Source organism: Malus sylvestris, chromosome 5 (genome assembly GCF_916048215.2).
Source record: "Malus sylvestris chromosome 5, drMalSylv7.2, whole genome shotgun sequence".
NCBI lineage: Eukaryota > Viridiplantae > Streptophyta > Magnoliopsida > Rosales > Rosaceae > Malus > Malus sylvestris.
The window spans coordinates 46313165-46328756 of record NC_062264.1 but is presented as its reverse complement, the minus strand read 5'-3'; the positions used below and the strand labels follow the sequence as shown (position 1 = coordinate 46328756).

Here is a 15592-nt window from a genome sequence, read left to right as displayed (position 1 = left end):
CAAAGAGAGGTGAGAAGAGTGAGCTAGATTTTGGGTTAACCTCATACTTCTGATTTCGAACAAAGGATGCGAGAGAGGTGAGAGGAGTGAGCTGGGTTTTGTATCCATATTTTTTGTTTTGGCTGGAAAGTTCTATTTTTTCTGGTGACTGAAGCTTCGGCAGGCAGAGTAAGGTAGGGTGCTTAGTTCCAAGTTTCTATATCAATTATTTATGGAATAAATGGGTTGTTTGTAAGATGAATTAATACATAGAATTTAAATTAGGGTTTGTGTTTCATGTTGGGGCCTATGGGTTGTGGAATAAACCTTACAAAATTGGGTATGTTGTGGACTTACAGTAAGCACTTACAAATTCAAATATTGCTTTATAAGCTGGGAATAATATATCGGATATGATGCATTATCTAAGAATGAATGCTATTCTTCTGTATGATGGAATATACCCGATCACCAAACAAAAGCTTTAGCATATGGAATAAAAGGCTTTTTCGAAAGTGCTTTCCCATATGGTCGAAATTCCAAAGTAAAATAAAAGGAATTCATGCTTGATATCTACATTTTATAGAATAAAAGGTTCGCAACGCAAGGCATCTTTCTTCTGTATTATCTGAGAATGAATGCTATTCTTCTGCATAATGAAATATATATGATCAACAAACAAAAGCTTGAGCATATGGAATAAAAGGCTTTTTTGAAAGTGCTTTTCAATCTAGTGCTTTCCCATATGATCGAAATTCCAAAGTAAAATGAAAGGAATTCATGCTTGATATCTACATTTTAAAGAATAAAAGGTTCGCAACGTAAGGCATCTTTCTTGTCCTCATCCACATGTTGCGGGGACTTGTGGAAATGAATGGCTTAGCCCTGTCTTCCTGTATATATAGTGAAAACATGATTGAAGAACTGCACGAAGAGATGGCTGCGCAAGGGGCTCCCCCAGCAGAAAAGCCACATCAGTATCAAGAGATTATGGACAACTTAATCAAACCTAAAGACAGGCCCGCACCTGATAAACTCCTTTCGGAGCACCAATATACAGATTATTTCGACGCAGAGAAAAAGGTGAAATTCATGCATTTAACTTTCTGACAATTTTAAAAAGAATTTCCCGCTCTTTGTTTTTCAGTTTTTGTGTGAAATTATCAAACATGCTTCAGAAATGTGAAATTGTCCTAATTCTTACTGATGTTTAGCACACTCATTTTCTCCGTCTGGACACACATGTTTGTTTATTGCATTTGAATATTTGTATAAACAAAAGGAGAATCAATTAAAGGGCATAAATAAACAGGGTGTGCAACAGAAGAAAATGAGTGTGCGGAAATCATTGCCTTTTAAATATATTAAAAGATGAACTCTTACTACAGCTTGAAATATATCAACAATCATGTTTATCCTATTATTTTCTTGACTATTATTAGAAAAGTTATTGGGTTGATGAGGATGGCAAGAACTGTTTTATGTTGTATGCAAAAGATCTCACAATCATTTGGAGTGGAGACCGTCGTTACTGGCGCTGGTCCCCTTTGAAAGTAACCAGGTACCGAAAACTTGAATCCGTATATCACAATTGATATTGGTTACTGCTATGTAGTAATCGGTCCTAACTTAGGGTTTAATTGCAGAGATGCCTCCGTTGACGTTGCTGAACTGTTAGATGTATGCTGGCTAGATGTGAATGGGGCTTTTGACACCAAATACCTGACACCCGATACTGTGTATGAAGTTTCATTTGTGATCAGGCTCAAGGACCCAAATTACGGATGGGAAGATAATGTCAACTTCAGCCTCACTCTCCCTGGGAACGACAAGAAAACCTTTACACAGGATCTGAGGAAATTACCAAGAGGAAGTTGGAGTATTATCCGAGTTGGCGAATTTAAACCGCCTAGGCAATCTGGCCGCATGGATTTTACTCTCCGTCAAACTGTTCCGAAATGGAAGAAAGGGCTTGTTATCCTGGGTGTCGACATTAGTCCTAAACTCTAAGTTGCGGAGTTTCTGGTTTTTATTTTATTAAAAGCAGAAATAAGACAAGTGCGTATGTAAGAAATGATGGGAACAGAATAATAATGAAAGGATGATACACTTTCAACTACTGCCCAAATTCACATTTTTCTTTCTGCTTCTGTAAAGAGAGAGTAGTGACTCCACATACGACCAATTTCTTGACGATAAAGATCGATCCATGATCGTTGTCGACGATTATTTCTGAATTACAGCAATTCACACCTATTCCACTTGCCTAAAGCAACATAGGAAAGCAATATTCATATCAGCACCATTGGCCAAAAAAAAAAAAAAAAAGAACTGTCAGGCGCATCAAATGTCTCTTGTGTAATCTTCGGGCTCGTACCGCAATGAGAAATCGATTCCTTGGCTCTTCAATTTCTCTGTTGCAGGTGCAACCCTCTCTAAGAGCTGCATTTTACAAAAATTAAATTCTAGAATTATTTCTTCTAAACTGGATCACTCAGGCACACCACTTGCAGATCCTACTTCCTACAGGTCCATTGTTGGTGCATTACAGTACCTTACCTGGACTCGTCCTGATCTTGCTTTTGCAGTGAATCAAGTGTGTCAACATATGCAAACTCCCCGAACTATTCATTTGCAAGCTGTTAAGCGTATCCTCAGATATCTTAAAGGCACTATTGACTTCGGACTGAGGTTCACAAAGGGTGCTCAACATCTCACTGCTTGGTCTGATGCCGATTGGGCTGGTTGCCCTGTTGACCGACGATCTACAAGTGGCTATTGTGTGTTTTTGGGACCAAATTTAGTAGCTTGGAGTGCTAAGAAACAGAACACCGTGGCTCGGTCCTCCACTGAGGCCGAGTACAGGTCACTTGCAAACACTGCTGCAGAAATTTCGTGGGTTTGCAAGATACTTTCTGATCTTTCATTTCCCCTTCTTCGTACACCTGTTATATTCTGTGATAACAAGAGTGCTATTGCACTAGCTTTCAATCCGGTCTTTCATGCTCGCACAAAGCATGTTGAGATTGACTATCACTTTATCCGCGAGAAAGTTCTTTTGGGTCAGATTGATGTTCAACATGTTAATACATTGTCACAGATTGCTGATATTTTTACCAAGTCTCTCCCTGCCGATCGGTTTCTCTCCCTGACTGACAAGCTTTCAGTTCGATCCTCTACCTTCAGCTTGAGGGGGTGTGTTAGGAGTACTGTAGGTTCACATAGTTACCAAAGGTGTACAGCACCAGATTAGTTCTTGTCTGTATGGGTTAGTTAGGGGAATGCTAAAATAGTTAGCTTTGGATACGAGGTCGAAGGAGAAATTTTGGGAAGATCTTGGAGACTTGGTGCAAGGAATTGCTCAGACGGAGAAGTTATTTATAGGAGGAGATTTAAATGGACACGTGGGCAGGGAGACAGGCAACTATGGAGGTTTTCATGGTGGCCATGGTTTTGGGGAGAGAAACGAGGATGGGGAAGCTATCTTGGATTTTGCAATGGCATTTGATCTCTTCTTAGCCAACACCTTCTTTAAGAAGAGAGAAGAACATGTGATCACCTACAAGAGTGGATCGTCAAAAACACAAATAGATTTTCTTCTAATGAGGAAAGGGGATCGTATAACTTGTAAGGATTGCAAAGTTATACCAGGAGAGAGCGTGGCTAATCAACATCGCTTGTTGGTGATGGATGTACATATCAAAAGAGTGAGACAAAAGAACAAGACTTGGAAGTGCCCAAGGACTAAATGGTGGAATCTAAAAGAAGAAAAACAAGCCATTTTCAAAGAGAAAGTAATCACCCAGTGTGTGTGGGATAGAGAGGGGGAAGCTAGCCAAATGTGGGATTCCATGGCTAGTTGTATCCGAAAAGTAGCAAAAGAGGTATTAGGAGAGTCCAAGGGCTTTGCCCCACACCAAAAGGAATCTTGGTGGTGGAATGAGGAGGTACAAACAAAGGTGAAGGCTAAGAAGGAATGTTGTAAAGCCTTATACAAGGATAGGACTGATGAAAATGGTGAAAGGTATAGAAAAGCGAAGCAAGAGGCGAAGAAAGCTGTGAGAGAAGCTAAGTTAGCGGCTTACGACGATATGTATAAACGACTAGATACCAAAGAAGGAGAGTTGGATATCTATAAACTAGCTAGAGCAAGGGAAAAGAAGACAAGGGACCTAAACCAAGTGAGGTGCATCAAGGATGAGGATGGAAAAGTTCTTGCTACAGAGAATGCGGTTAAAGACAGATGGAGAGGTTATTTTCATAATCTTTTCAATGAAGGACATGAAAGGAGTGCTTCTTTAGGGGAGTTGAGTAACTCAGAAGAGTGTAGAAACTACTCTTTTTATCGTCGAATCCGGAAGGAAGAAGTGGTTGTAGCTTTGAAGAAGATGAAGCAAAGAAAAGCAATAGGCCCAGACGAGATACCAATCGAAGTGTGGAAAGTTTTGGGAGAGACAGGTATAACATGGCTCACTGACCTTTTCAATAGGATTTTGAAAACGAAGAAGATGCCAAATGAGTGGCGAACAAGCACTTTAGTGCCTATCTACAAGAATAAGGGCGACGTACAAAATTGCATGAACTATAGGGGTATTAAGCTAATGAGTCATACAATGAAGCTTTGGGAGAGAGTCATTGAGCATAGATTGAGGCAAGAGACACGGGTTTCGGACAACCAATTCGGGTTCATGCCAGGGCGCTCAACCATGGAGGCAATCTATCTCTTACGAAGATTGATGGAAAGATATAGAGATGGGAAAAAGGATTTACACATGGTCTTTATAGATTTGGAGAAAGCGTACGATAGGGTCCCAAGAGACATTCTTTGGAGGATTTTAGAGAAGAAAGGAGTACGAGTAGCATATATCCAAGCTATAAAGGATATGTATGAAGGAGCAAAGACTGCCGTAAGAACTCATGAAGGACAAACTGAAAGCTTTCCCATAACTGTAGGATTACATCAAGGCTCATCCTTAAGTCCTTACCTTTTTGCGTTGGTAATGGATGAGTTAACAGGACATATTCAAGATGATATTCCTTGGTGTATGCTTTTCGCAGACGATATAGTGTTGATAGATGAAACTCAGGAAGGGGTAAATGCAAAGCTTAACCTTTGGAAAGAAGTGTTGGAATCTAAAGGTCTTCGCCTAAGCCGATCAAAGACAGAATATATGGAGTGCAAGTTCAGTGCAAATGGAGGCCAAAACGAGTTAGGGGTGAGGATCGGTGATCAAGAAATACCAAAGAGCGATCGTTTTCGTTACCTAGGATCTATCTTGCAAAAGAACGGAGAATTAGATGGAGATCTCAACCATAGAATACAAGCTGGATGGATGAAGTGGAAGAGTGCATCCGGCGTGTTGTGTGACCGCCGTATGCCACTGAAGCTCAAGGGAAAATTTTATAGGACGGCAATAAGGCCGGCGATGCTGTATGGCACAGAATGTTGGGCGGTGAAGCATCAACACGTACACAAAATGGGTGTAGCGGAGATGAGGATGCTTCGTTGGATGTGTGGGCACACGAGAAAGGATAAGATTAGGAATGAGGATATCCGGGGTAAAGTAGGAGTAGCCGAAATTGAAGGAAAGATGAGAGAAAATCGGTTACGGTGGTTTGGACATGTGCAAAGAAGGCCTACTGACGCTCCGATTAGAAGATGCGACTATGGGACAGAGGTTCAGGGCCGAAGGGGTAGAGGAAGACCTAAGAAAACTTTGGAAGAGACTCTAAGAAAAGACTTAGAGTACTTGGATCTAACGAAGGACATGACACAGGACCGAGCACAATGGCGTTCTAAGATTCATGTAGCCGATCCCACTCAGTGACTTGGATTTTCCAAGTCTCCAACCGAGAAGTTTTCCTCACTCAGGAAATTAAGGGAACACTACCTCAACCTACATGCTCCACTCACAAAGCTCCAACAAAAGAAAATTCAAAGAACTTAGAGAAGAAGGCTTTGGTGTATTTAACACAATACGTTGAAATGAAGGAAAGCTTATTTATTGATATCCCCGATAAGCTACAAATATGTACATATACATGAGTCAAAATAAACAAACAAGAGAGAGCCTTCACAAAGGTTGCTTAGGAGAAGTCGCAGCAGTCGGTAGAGCCCCAGAAAGAGAAGGCACCGGAGGGGGATCATTCGGAGCCTCAGTACTGGACAGAACCCTAGAAGGAGGAGGCATCAGAGGTTGATCATTTGGAGCTTCATTACGCGGTACAGCCCCAGAAGACGAAGGCAATAAATGCCTTTGGAACAAACCCACAAATCTCTGATGATCAAGTAAAACCTGACCATCAGATTCCTTCATCTGGTCCAGCTTCCTCTTCATGTTTGTAGCATAGTCATGTGCGAGACGGTGCAACTGTTTATTCTCATGCTTGAGCCCTCTAATCTCCTGTTTGAGACTCATCACTTCAGCCGCCAATGATTCAACTTGGCGGGTTCGAGCAAATAGGCGTTGGGCCATATTAGACACAGAACCTGCACACTGAACACTGAGAGCCAGAGAATCCTTAACAGCTAACTCATCAGATCGTTTGGAAAGTAGTCTGTTATCTTTGGGAGTGAGAAGGTTCCTGGCCACCACCGCAGCGGTCATATCATTCTTCATAACGGAATCCCCAACGGTAAGAGGACCAGTAGGGGAGACGAAGGATGGGCGCCATATGTTGTCTGGAGAAGGCGGGGCTGCCTCTTCAACAAGGTTCAAGTCAAAACGACGGTCGGAGGGGCCAGACATTTTCAAAGGTGTTGAAGAGAGAAGAGGTCGAACAAATCAAGATCTTAGAAGTGTAAGAATGGAGCTTCTACTGGTGGAGATTCAAGTGTGCTTTGGAACTTAATGCCAGCCCTATAAAAATCTGCACTCGACGGAGCTTCAGAAATCGAAGAGGCGCCTGCTCAGAAATCGAAGAGGCGTTTGCTTTCTCAAAAGCTGGGCTGCTCAGAGACCACGAGGGTCGATCTCAGAAATCGAAGAGGCGTCTGCTTTCTCAAAAGTTGGGCTGCTCAAAGACCACGAAGGCCGATCTCAGAAATCGAAGAGGCGCTTGCTTTCTCAAAAGTTGGGCTGCTCAGAGACCACGAGGGCCGATCTCAGAAATCGAAGAGGCACCTACTTTTCCAGCCTTGGCAGCACCTGTCACACGCACACTCAGCTTTGCGGAAATTATGGGCATTCTGTCGAAGACTTCTGGTGAAGTAGAAAGCACATGAGTCTTACTGTTCAATCACCCACTTCCCACACGCAATAGTAGCTCATGTGTATCACATATAACTTTGCCAAAGTTCTCTGCCAAAGTTGAGCACGTGAAGCTTGCAGCTTCCACTACATCGCTCTGACCAAGACGGGTAAAAGAATAGCAAAGAAACAGCACTAACAAAGTTTAGACACATAAATTTTGAAGGTCTAGCTACCCCATATTATTACCCACAAGGGTAAAGGAACAGTATCACTGCTGGATAATTGGAAAGTCCCTGTGTGTCAACCTCTGTGCTTCGTGGCAAGGTAGACTAGCAAACATGCCCAACCTTTACTCACATTCGAGAAAACACTCCCAACAAGATTGCTTGCTCCAAAATCGAAGAGGCACCGTCCTCCGAATCTCGAGAGCCAGACTCCCAACATGACTACTTTCTCAAAAATCGAAGAGAGGGTAAAGGAACAGTACCATTGCTGGATAATTGGAAAGTCCCTGTGTGTCAACCTCTGTGCTTCGTGGCAAGGTAGACTAGCAAACATGCCCAACCTTTACTCACATTCGAGAAAACACTCCCAACAAGATTGCTTGCTCCAAAATCGAAGAGGCACCGCCCCCCGAATCTCGAGAGCCAGACTCCCAACATGATTACCTTCTCAAAAATCGAAGAGACACCGCTCTCCGAATCTCGAGAGCCAGACCCCCAGCAGGATTGCTTTCTCAAAAATCGAAGAGACATCGTTCTCCGAATCTCGAGAGCCAGATCCCTGATAGGATTGCTTGTTCGAAAACCGAAGAGGCAACACTTTCCCAACTACAAGAGCCGGATCTCCTTGGATAAAGCTGTCTGTAATCTTCACACGCAACATCAGCTTTCCACATACCACAGACCACTTTTTCAAAGTGCTCTGACAGGGTAAAGGAATAGCATTACTACTTGTTGTTAAGGAGACTCCTATATATGTCAACCTCCATCCCCAACGGACAGACAGACCTGCAAAAATGCTCAACCCTTCCTCATATATGAGAGGGCACTCTCAACGAAGCCTTTCGAAATATTCAGCTTTCTTTCCCCCTGATAATACCTCTGCAAACAAGTTATACTAGAGCAAGAATATCTCATATCATCAGGGTTAAAAGCAAGAGTATCCCATATCATGCTTTTTCCCTGTCTTTTCCTTTGGCCTTGTTCTTACCTGCAAGACAAGGAGAAAGAGAGCAATCAGTCAGCACTTGGAATCAAGCTTCCAGCCAGGAACTGACTGCCTGGAACTTACTTACCTGGCATTGCTCTCGAGTACTCATCTTCAACATCTTATGCTTCCAGGGAAGATACCGCATCTGCCTGAGGAACAGATAGGGCAAGTGAGAAGGATACAAGGAAGCATGTGGAGACAAGCGTAACAGCACACGTGCCGATACATCCATTACTCTGTCAAAGCAAAAGTATCCCATATCAGTAGGGTCGAACGTACTCTAGATTTGATGGACTTGTTTTGACCCTCAAATTCTTCAGTCGGCCTTATACTCTGGAGGAAACCAGAAAACCCTCCAGCTCAGTTCAAGAATAAGCCTGTGGAAAGTTACTTCTTCAAAAGCAAAAGTATCCCATATCATCTCTTCTCATTTTTCTTCTCTTTATCCTTCATGCTGCCTGCAAGATAGGGAGAATGTGAACAATCAGCCGGAGCTCTGATTGCTTACCTTGTCTGTCACCTCTTTCAGCAAATCCCCTAGCTCGGCAACTTGAGGGACTCCTACTACATGGTTTGTATCGCGCTTGACCAAGCCTGAAACTACAAGTAAGCTTCAAGTGAAATTGATACATTACCTTGTGCATCTCCACCAGTTACAGATACCACCCCTGGATGGAGGAAGAGTACTTCCAGAGAAGATGCCACATCTACCTGTGAGACAGATAAGGCAAGTCAAGACGATACCACATTCCGATACTTAGAAGTTTCGTGATTACGAGATCATTCTCCCACAATATTTCCTAATGTCATTTGTACTAAATCATTCACCTGTACTCACTAAAGGAAAGCTTGAACCTATGTACTTGTGTAAACCCTTCACAATTAATGAGAACTCCTCTATTCCGTGGACGTAGCCAATCTGGGTGAACCACGTACATCTTGTGTTTGCTTTCCTATCTATATCCATTTATATACTTATCCACACTAATGATCGGAGCAATCTAGCGAAGATCACAAAAAGCGACCGTTTTCGCTACCTAGGATATATCGTGCAAGAGAACGGAGAATTAGAGAGATCTCAACCATAGAATAGAAGTTGGATAGATGAAGTGTAAGAGTGCATCCGGCGGGTTGTGTAACCGTCGTAGGCCACTGAAGCTCAAGGGAAAATTTTATAGGACGGCAATAAGGCCAGCGATGTTGTATGGCACAGAATGTTGGGCGGTGAAGCATCAACACGTACACAAAATGGGTGTGGCGGAGACGAGGATGCTTCGTGGGATGTGTGGGCACACAAGAAATGATAAGATTGGAAATGAGGATATTCGAGGTAAAGTAGGAGTGGCCGAAATTGAAGGAAAGATGAGAGAAAATCGGTTCCGGTGATTTGGACATGTGCAAAGAAGGCCTACTGACGCTCCGGTTCGAAGATGTGACTACGGGACAGAGGTTCAGGGCCAAAGGGGTAGAGGAAGACCTAGGAAAACTTTGGAAGAGACTCTAAGAAAAGACTTAGAGTACTTGGTTCTAACGGAGGACATGACACAAAACCGAGCGCAATGGCGTTCTAGGATTCATATAGCCGACCCCACTTAGTGGGAAAAGGCTTTGTTGTTGTTGTTGTTGTTGTTGTTGGTATTTATGTATAAATACTTCATGTACAGAGATATTGAAATAATGAAAATCATTTTCACAATTCTCTTTCTCTCTCTACATTCTCTCTCTCTCTAATCTTTCTCTTTCTCTAAGATTCAGTTTTCTTATTCACTAAGATCTTACTTTCCACACAATCTACCGCGTCTTTTACAGGAAACTATACACTACTAAAAGCTCTGTTATGGACTTACAGTAAACATCTGCTCTACTCACCTCCAACCCACCCCCCGACCTACCCTAACACAAAACTTTGAGGAAAAATATGGAAAGGGAAAGGAAAGCTTGCCACTTCATGAGTAGAAACATACATCAAGTTAGGGAAACTGAATTGACCTTTGACTCTTCGTAAATGGTTATATAACTAGTGAACAAGATTAGTGGTAGTAACAGAAAGGCAATGAAAAGTTAAGATCTTGCATTCTATAACCGTAGTTCGACCTTATCAAGTAAGGTTTTGTAATTAGATTCTGGATAAAGCAGAAGACTAACCATGCCATGCAGCACACAGTTGGATACCAAGATAGATCTATCAAATACAGAAAATTTTCCACCATCCATGCACGTAACCTTTCCTCCAGCCTCTTCAACTATCTGCTCAAAATTGCAAACCAAATTCTATGAGTACTTGAAATCACACTTCTGGATGCCACGATTCTGCAGAGAGAAAAGTGAACTATAATTTTCATGCATCAGTTTAAGCATCTTGTCACAAGAGATTGTCCGAAGCAACACTTCCAAACGCCATAAAAACGTAAAGGATATGTCTAATGACAGAAAGTCTATTATTTGTATAGTCTTCCCGCGTAAATTGTTCATACTGGAACCAAACTGTCAATTGATACATTATTTTGTTATGTGCTGGATTTCTGATGTATACTTTGAGTTCTCACAACTCTTCCCAGGTATTCAACTAGAAAACATAAAAAAACTAACCCATGTATAAGAATGTATCAATGATTATTTAGGCTCTCATAACAAAGTAAAAACAAAATCGAAAAGAAAAACCTGAACAATATGTCATATAATGCAAATAAAAAATAAGACCAAATTGCTTTAGGGAAAAAAAAACTAAAATTGAGAGATATAAAACAAAAATCTCTGCCGATGTATTATGTTTCCACAAGCCCAAAACAAGAAGGTATTCAATTGAGTGTTCTAACAATAGACTTCCAAATATTGCTATTCCACAAACACCAAACAAATGCATTTATGAGAAGACAAAACATTACCAAAACACCGGCTGCCGTATCCCATGGCTTTAGTCTATATTCCCAGTGGGCTTCTACAATCTGAAGAGCTACATGGCACATGTCTACCGCAGCTGCACTGAGCCTTCTCACACCCTAAACATTACGATGTAGGGATAAAACCAAGGGGGAAAAAATAATTCAAGTCATAAACATGAAGAGAGAGAGGGAATAGGAAGTTAATTAATCCTAAAGCTAAAGCTCAAATAAAAATTGCTTAGCACTAAAACGAAAGGTTATTACCCTGCTGATGTTAGTGAACTCTTTACATAACTCTATGTTGGTGATCCATACGTCATCTTGTTCATAACCAAATCCAGTAACAAGAAGAGATCGTCCCACCAGAAATATGGAAAAGTATGAGCCTAAATAAAATATAAAATGGTTTCTCCTTTTTCCAGTAAGCGATACACAGTGGCGGAGCCAGGATTTCGGGTTAGGAGGGGCCTCTCACAAATATTAAAAAAAAATTAAATCGATAGTAGTTACAAAACTGTTAACCAAAACATCATAGTATATATATGAAAAGTAACCAAAACATCATAGTATATATATGAAAAGGATCATATTGGAGAGTTTCCGAGTTAATTTCCATAGAATCCACACAAGTTTGTTTTGAATTACTTTCATTGTTTTTTGGACTCTTTGGAGACGGTTCTAATATCTCAGGTTGTGTTTTTCTTTTGAAATATCTTTCCATAACTGAAAAGTAAAAAAACATAGACTCACTAACTTTAAATTAAAAGAAATATGAACATATATGCTAATTTTACAAACTAAAACAAATTAGGCAATAGTTAAGAGAAATTGCAAGACATCAATTTAATCATAATTTATAAACAAAAAATTGTAACAGAAATTGAGAGTAAAATACATACTTTGGTTGTTGACCAATTAACTAAACTTCAATGTCTTTTTTATGGAATGATGGAATAATTGAATTCTTTAATCTGCAAAAAAAAAATATTATTTGTTAAATTAATTTACAATTGTAGATGACAACATATATGAATTAGCAAATTGTAAAAAAAAAATTGAAAATGACAACTATGGAGATTCGAAGTTCATACTCTTGAGGATCATGGAAATTGAAGACTGATAGATTGATAGACTGGTTGAAGACTGTGACATGCTATAGATGAGAGAAGCAGTGTACGGCTTGTGTACCACGGGAGGGATCAGACTGAGAGAAGCAGTGTTCTGACTATTTTTTTCAAACTAGCAGCAGAGCAACAGTCGGCTAGAATTAGAGAATAATAAAATACTAATTTTTAGTATTGGGAAAATGAATGGAAGATGAAGTGTTGGAAGTTGGAATAGGTTATAGGTAGGCTTTAGGGTTATTTAAAGAGGGCCGGATATTCTTAAAATATTTAAAGAGGGTTGGATAGTTTGTCTAGGAAATAGGAATGATTTAACTGAAAATAATAAAATAATAAGTAGTACTAATTTTTAGTTATAAACAAAAGCAGGATGGGCTTAGGACTACTGTGGTCCTATGGTCCCTCCGCCCCTGGCGATACACATGAGATAGCTCATCTCTGGTTGGAATTTCTGAAGAAAACTGGGTAAACGTAGTCACAGCCTAAGGTATGTAATGGTTTTGTACTTTTATTTATTGCACTCTAGTACAAAGAAATAGCAATAAGTGTTAATCAATATACGACTGCAAATATTCTAACATCCAATAAGATCAGACTGAGTCATCGACCAAAAGTAACATGATTCGACATAGTCATAGATTTCAAAATTCTTTTTCTTCTAATAAAAGAAATACTAACCTTATCAGTCTGGCTCATGTAAATTCTTTGGCCATTACAAAATGCTCCCCCTCTTATCATAACACAGATTATCGATCGAGCTCAACATCAATAGTACACTTAGAAAATCAATTAAGGCTAAGGCAACTATTTAGGCAGAACTTCCAAACCAGCACTAGCAGAAAAAATGCGGGTATTCCAACACATAGGGCCCCAACGAACTCTATCTGAAAATATAAACAGAAAACCAATATGTTAATTTCCACTACGTCAGTCATAGACGTTATAGTAATAGATGATTTTTGGTCCACATCCTAACAGTTCGAGATTTTGAAAACAATGGTAAATAAATAATATTTATCATGGTAACAGAGTAAGAGATCCTGAGCTCAAATCATCGCATCGCAACCTTGCAATATAAGTTGAAGACACTTTTGACTCTAATAATGAGGCCCACATGTGAAGGGAAGTACTAGAAAATCAAATAGACATCTTAACATATCATGCAATCATGCAAGCAACATGTCAAATAAAATCTACTATATGTGATCAGTACCACGGCAGCAGCAACAGGTCTTCCTCCAACAGAAACTGCAAAGCTAGGATAACCATGTGCAAAATTTGTTGTTCCATCTACGAAGATATCAGAGGTTAGATAAGACAAAACTAAGAATTTTCACGCTATTCTTATCAAAGGTATCTGGATGTAAAACAACAATCCAGCTACCACCCTAATAGCTCTTTCCAATTTCATATCTGTCATTAGAAAGTTCATCTCTAAACATTCATGTATGTATTAAGTAGATGAACTGCCGTCTATATACATAATCATTAAATTTACTGCAACTATTAGTTATGAAAAAGTAAAAGTCAAAAGTATTGAGGCAAGAATTACGAAGGCTGAAACAACCTGGTAACCGATTTACAGTAAATCAAGTTCCGAAACACACCACTATCATGAACCATATCATACTTGGTGGTCTTGAAAAACCCAATATGCACAAGCATACCTATACTGCACCTTAGAAGATACTAACCTAAATGATCAATGCACCACATATAATCAGATGATGTATCTCCAGTTATTCCACCCTCCTCTCCAAGGATAAGGTCATCTTAGAAGGTCTTTCTCACAACTTCTAAAATTGCTGCTTCACTCTTTTTATCTGTGCTGCAAATAGTTTTCATATCACACGAAAATTCTTGCTAGGCTGTTATACTTTATAAGAATGGGAACGGAACACATGATAAGTGAATTTTCCTTCATGATTAGTGTATCTTGCTTGTAAAAGGTTCAACCTTTACATGTAAGTTTCAACCTCTACTCTATTCTAGAAGGTGTTATCACTGCAAGTCAATTGAAGCATCAAAACATACAAAACTAGTGAAAGCATGTCAATTCAGTTCTTACTCAATGACCAAGTCCGTTAGTCCTTTATAGGTGATATCCCAAGGCTTATTAACAGCATCCATCACAACCTGAAAAGTGACGCAAATAACATAAGCTATAAGGAGTTCATGATGATTCAGTAATGGACAAAACGGCAAGTACCACACCTAACGCGTTGAATCAACATACTCTCTAGCAACAAAACAATGTCATCATATATTACACCGGCAATGTTTTTCTCCTTTAGTACCTCTCTTTAGTAAAAATATTTTGACTATTAGTTGCTAACTCCCATCAGGATGAAATTTAACAACTTTTATTCCCTAAACATATATTTAACGGAAAAAAGGCATTACCGGAGCCAGTCTTAGCGGCCTTCTCTACCACTCCAACGAGCTGACCAATTGGAATTGGTCCAGTTGATTTGGCGCCAACTTTCACATACAGCTCCGGGTTTGGAATTTCAGAGAACACAGCCTTTGTGCAGAGACTTCTCGTCGGTTTGGCAATCGAAAGTCCAAATCTTTGAAACCCATGTTGCAATTTTTGCTTTGAATTCAGTAAAAGTGAGTAATATGGTCGATTGGGCGGTAAATTTGATCTTCGTATTTGAGAAATTCTGAGAGGAAGGTTTGGGGAGAAAACCAGGGACCTGCCCATTTGAACTGAATGAAAATGTGTTGGTAATTTTCCTCAGTATTATTTTGCACTGTGTTTCTGCCACGAAATTTGCTAAATGGTATCGGGTGATGAAGGTGGAAGCGACATTTTGTGCTCCACACACTTCGGACACTTGTTCATCCCATTTTCAACTTCATAATTTACTCTTAAAAATAAAAAGAATTGTTTTATTAACTACCCACATCTTTACGAATGCACCCCAAATGCTGGCAAAAAAGCTAGCTCAACGGCCATGGGCCATCCATATAAGAGGTATCCTTCATTGATATCAGCACATCACTATAGTTCACAGTGGGTCACCCATCTTGGGAATGCTCTCGTCCGAACTCGTTTAACTTCGGAGTTCCGATGGCACCCGAAGTCAGTAAGCTCCCAAAAAGCCTCGTGCTATAGGAGGTGGGCATGTACATATAAGGCACATCACCCCTCTCCGTTGGTCGATGTGGGATGTTACAATTCACCCCCTTAGGGGCC

At 40.2% G+C, this 15592-nt stretch overlaps 2 protein-coding genes across 7 annotated transcripts; one reads left to right on the top strand and one right to left on the bottom strand.

Moving 5' to 3' along the window:
• The first annotated feature begins 876 nt into the window (after positions 1–876).
• LOC126623976 (protein PHLOEM PROTEIN 2-LIKE A1-like) lies at positions 877–2098 on the top strand. The gene is made up of 3 exons (XM_050292961.1): positions 877–1062; positions 1422–1540; positions 1626–2098. The coding sequence occupies exons 1-3, from the start codon at positions 892–894 to the stop codon at positions 1987–1989; spliced, it is 654 nt and encodes a 217-aa protein (XP_050148918.1). The 5' UTR covers positions 877–891; the 3' UTR covers positions 1990–2098.
• A 186-nt stretch (positions 2099–2284) lies between these two features.
• On the bottom strand, positions 2285–15268 carry LOC126623987 (phosphatase IMPL1, chloroplastic-like). 6 transcript variants are annotated; one of them, XR_007623945.1, is made up of 6 exons: positions 14459–14528; positions 13604–13680; positions 13218–13274; positions 11270–11383; positions 10530–10694; positions 2285–2421 (listed from the first exon to the last, which is right to left on the bottom strand). XR_007623945.1 is itself a non-coding variant. In XM_050292975.1 (3 exons), exons 1-3 carry the CDS (start codon positions 15095–15097, stop codon positions 13647–13649), a joined length of 408 nt encoding a protein of 135 aa, XP_050148932.1. In that variant the 5' UTR covers positions 15098–15268; the 3' UTR covers positions 12836–13646. The 6 variants fall into 6 exon arrangements, 2 of the variants coding, with proteins under 2 accessions (XP_050148932.1, XP_050148933.1); XR_007623943.1 differs by having other exon boundaries at positions 13218–13680; XR_007623944.1 differs by lacking the exons at positions 13218–13274; positions 13604–13680; positions 14459–14528 and adding an exon at positions 11531–11695.
• Positions 15269–15592: the final 324 nt, after the last annotated feature.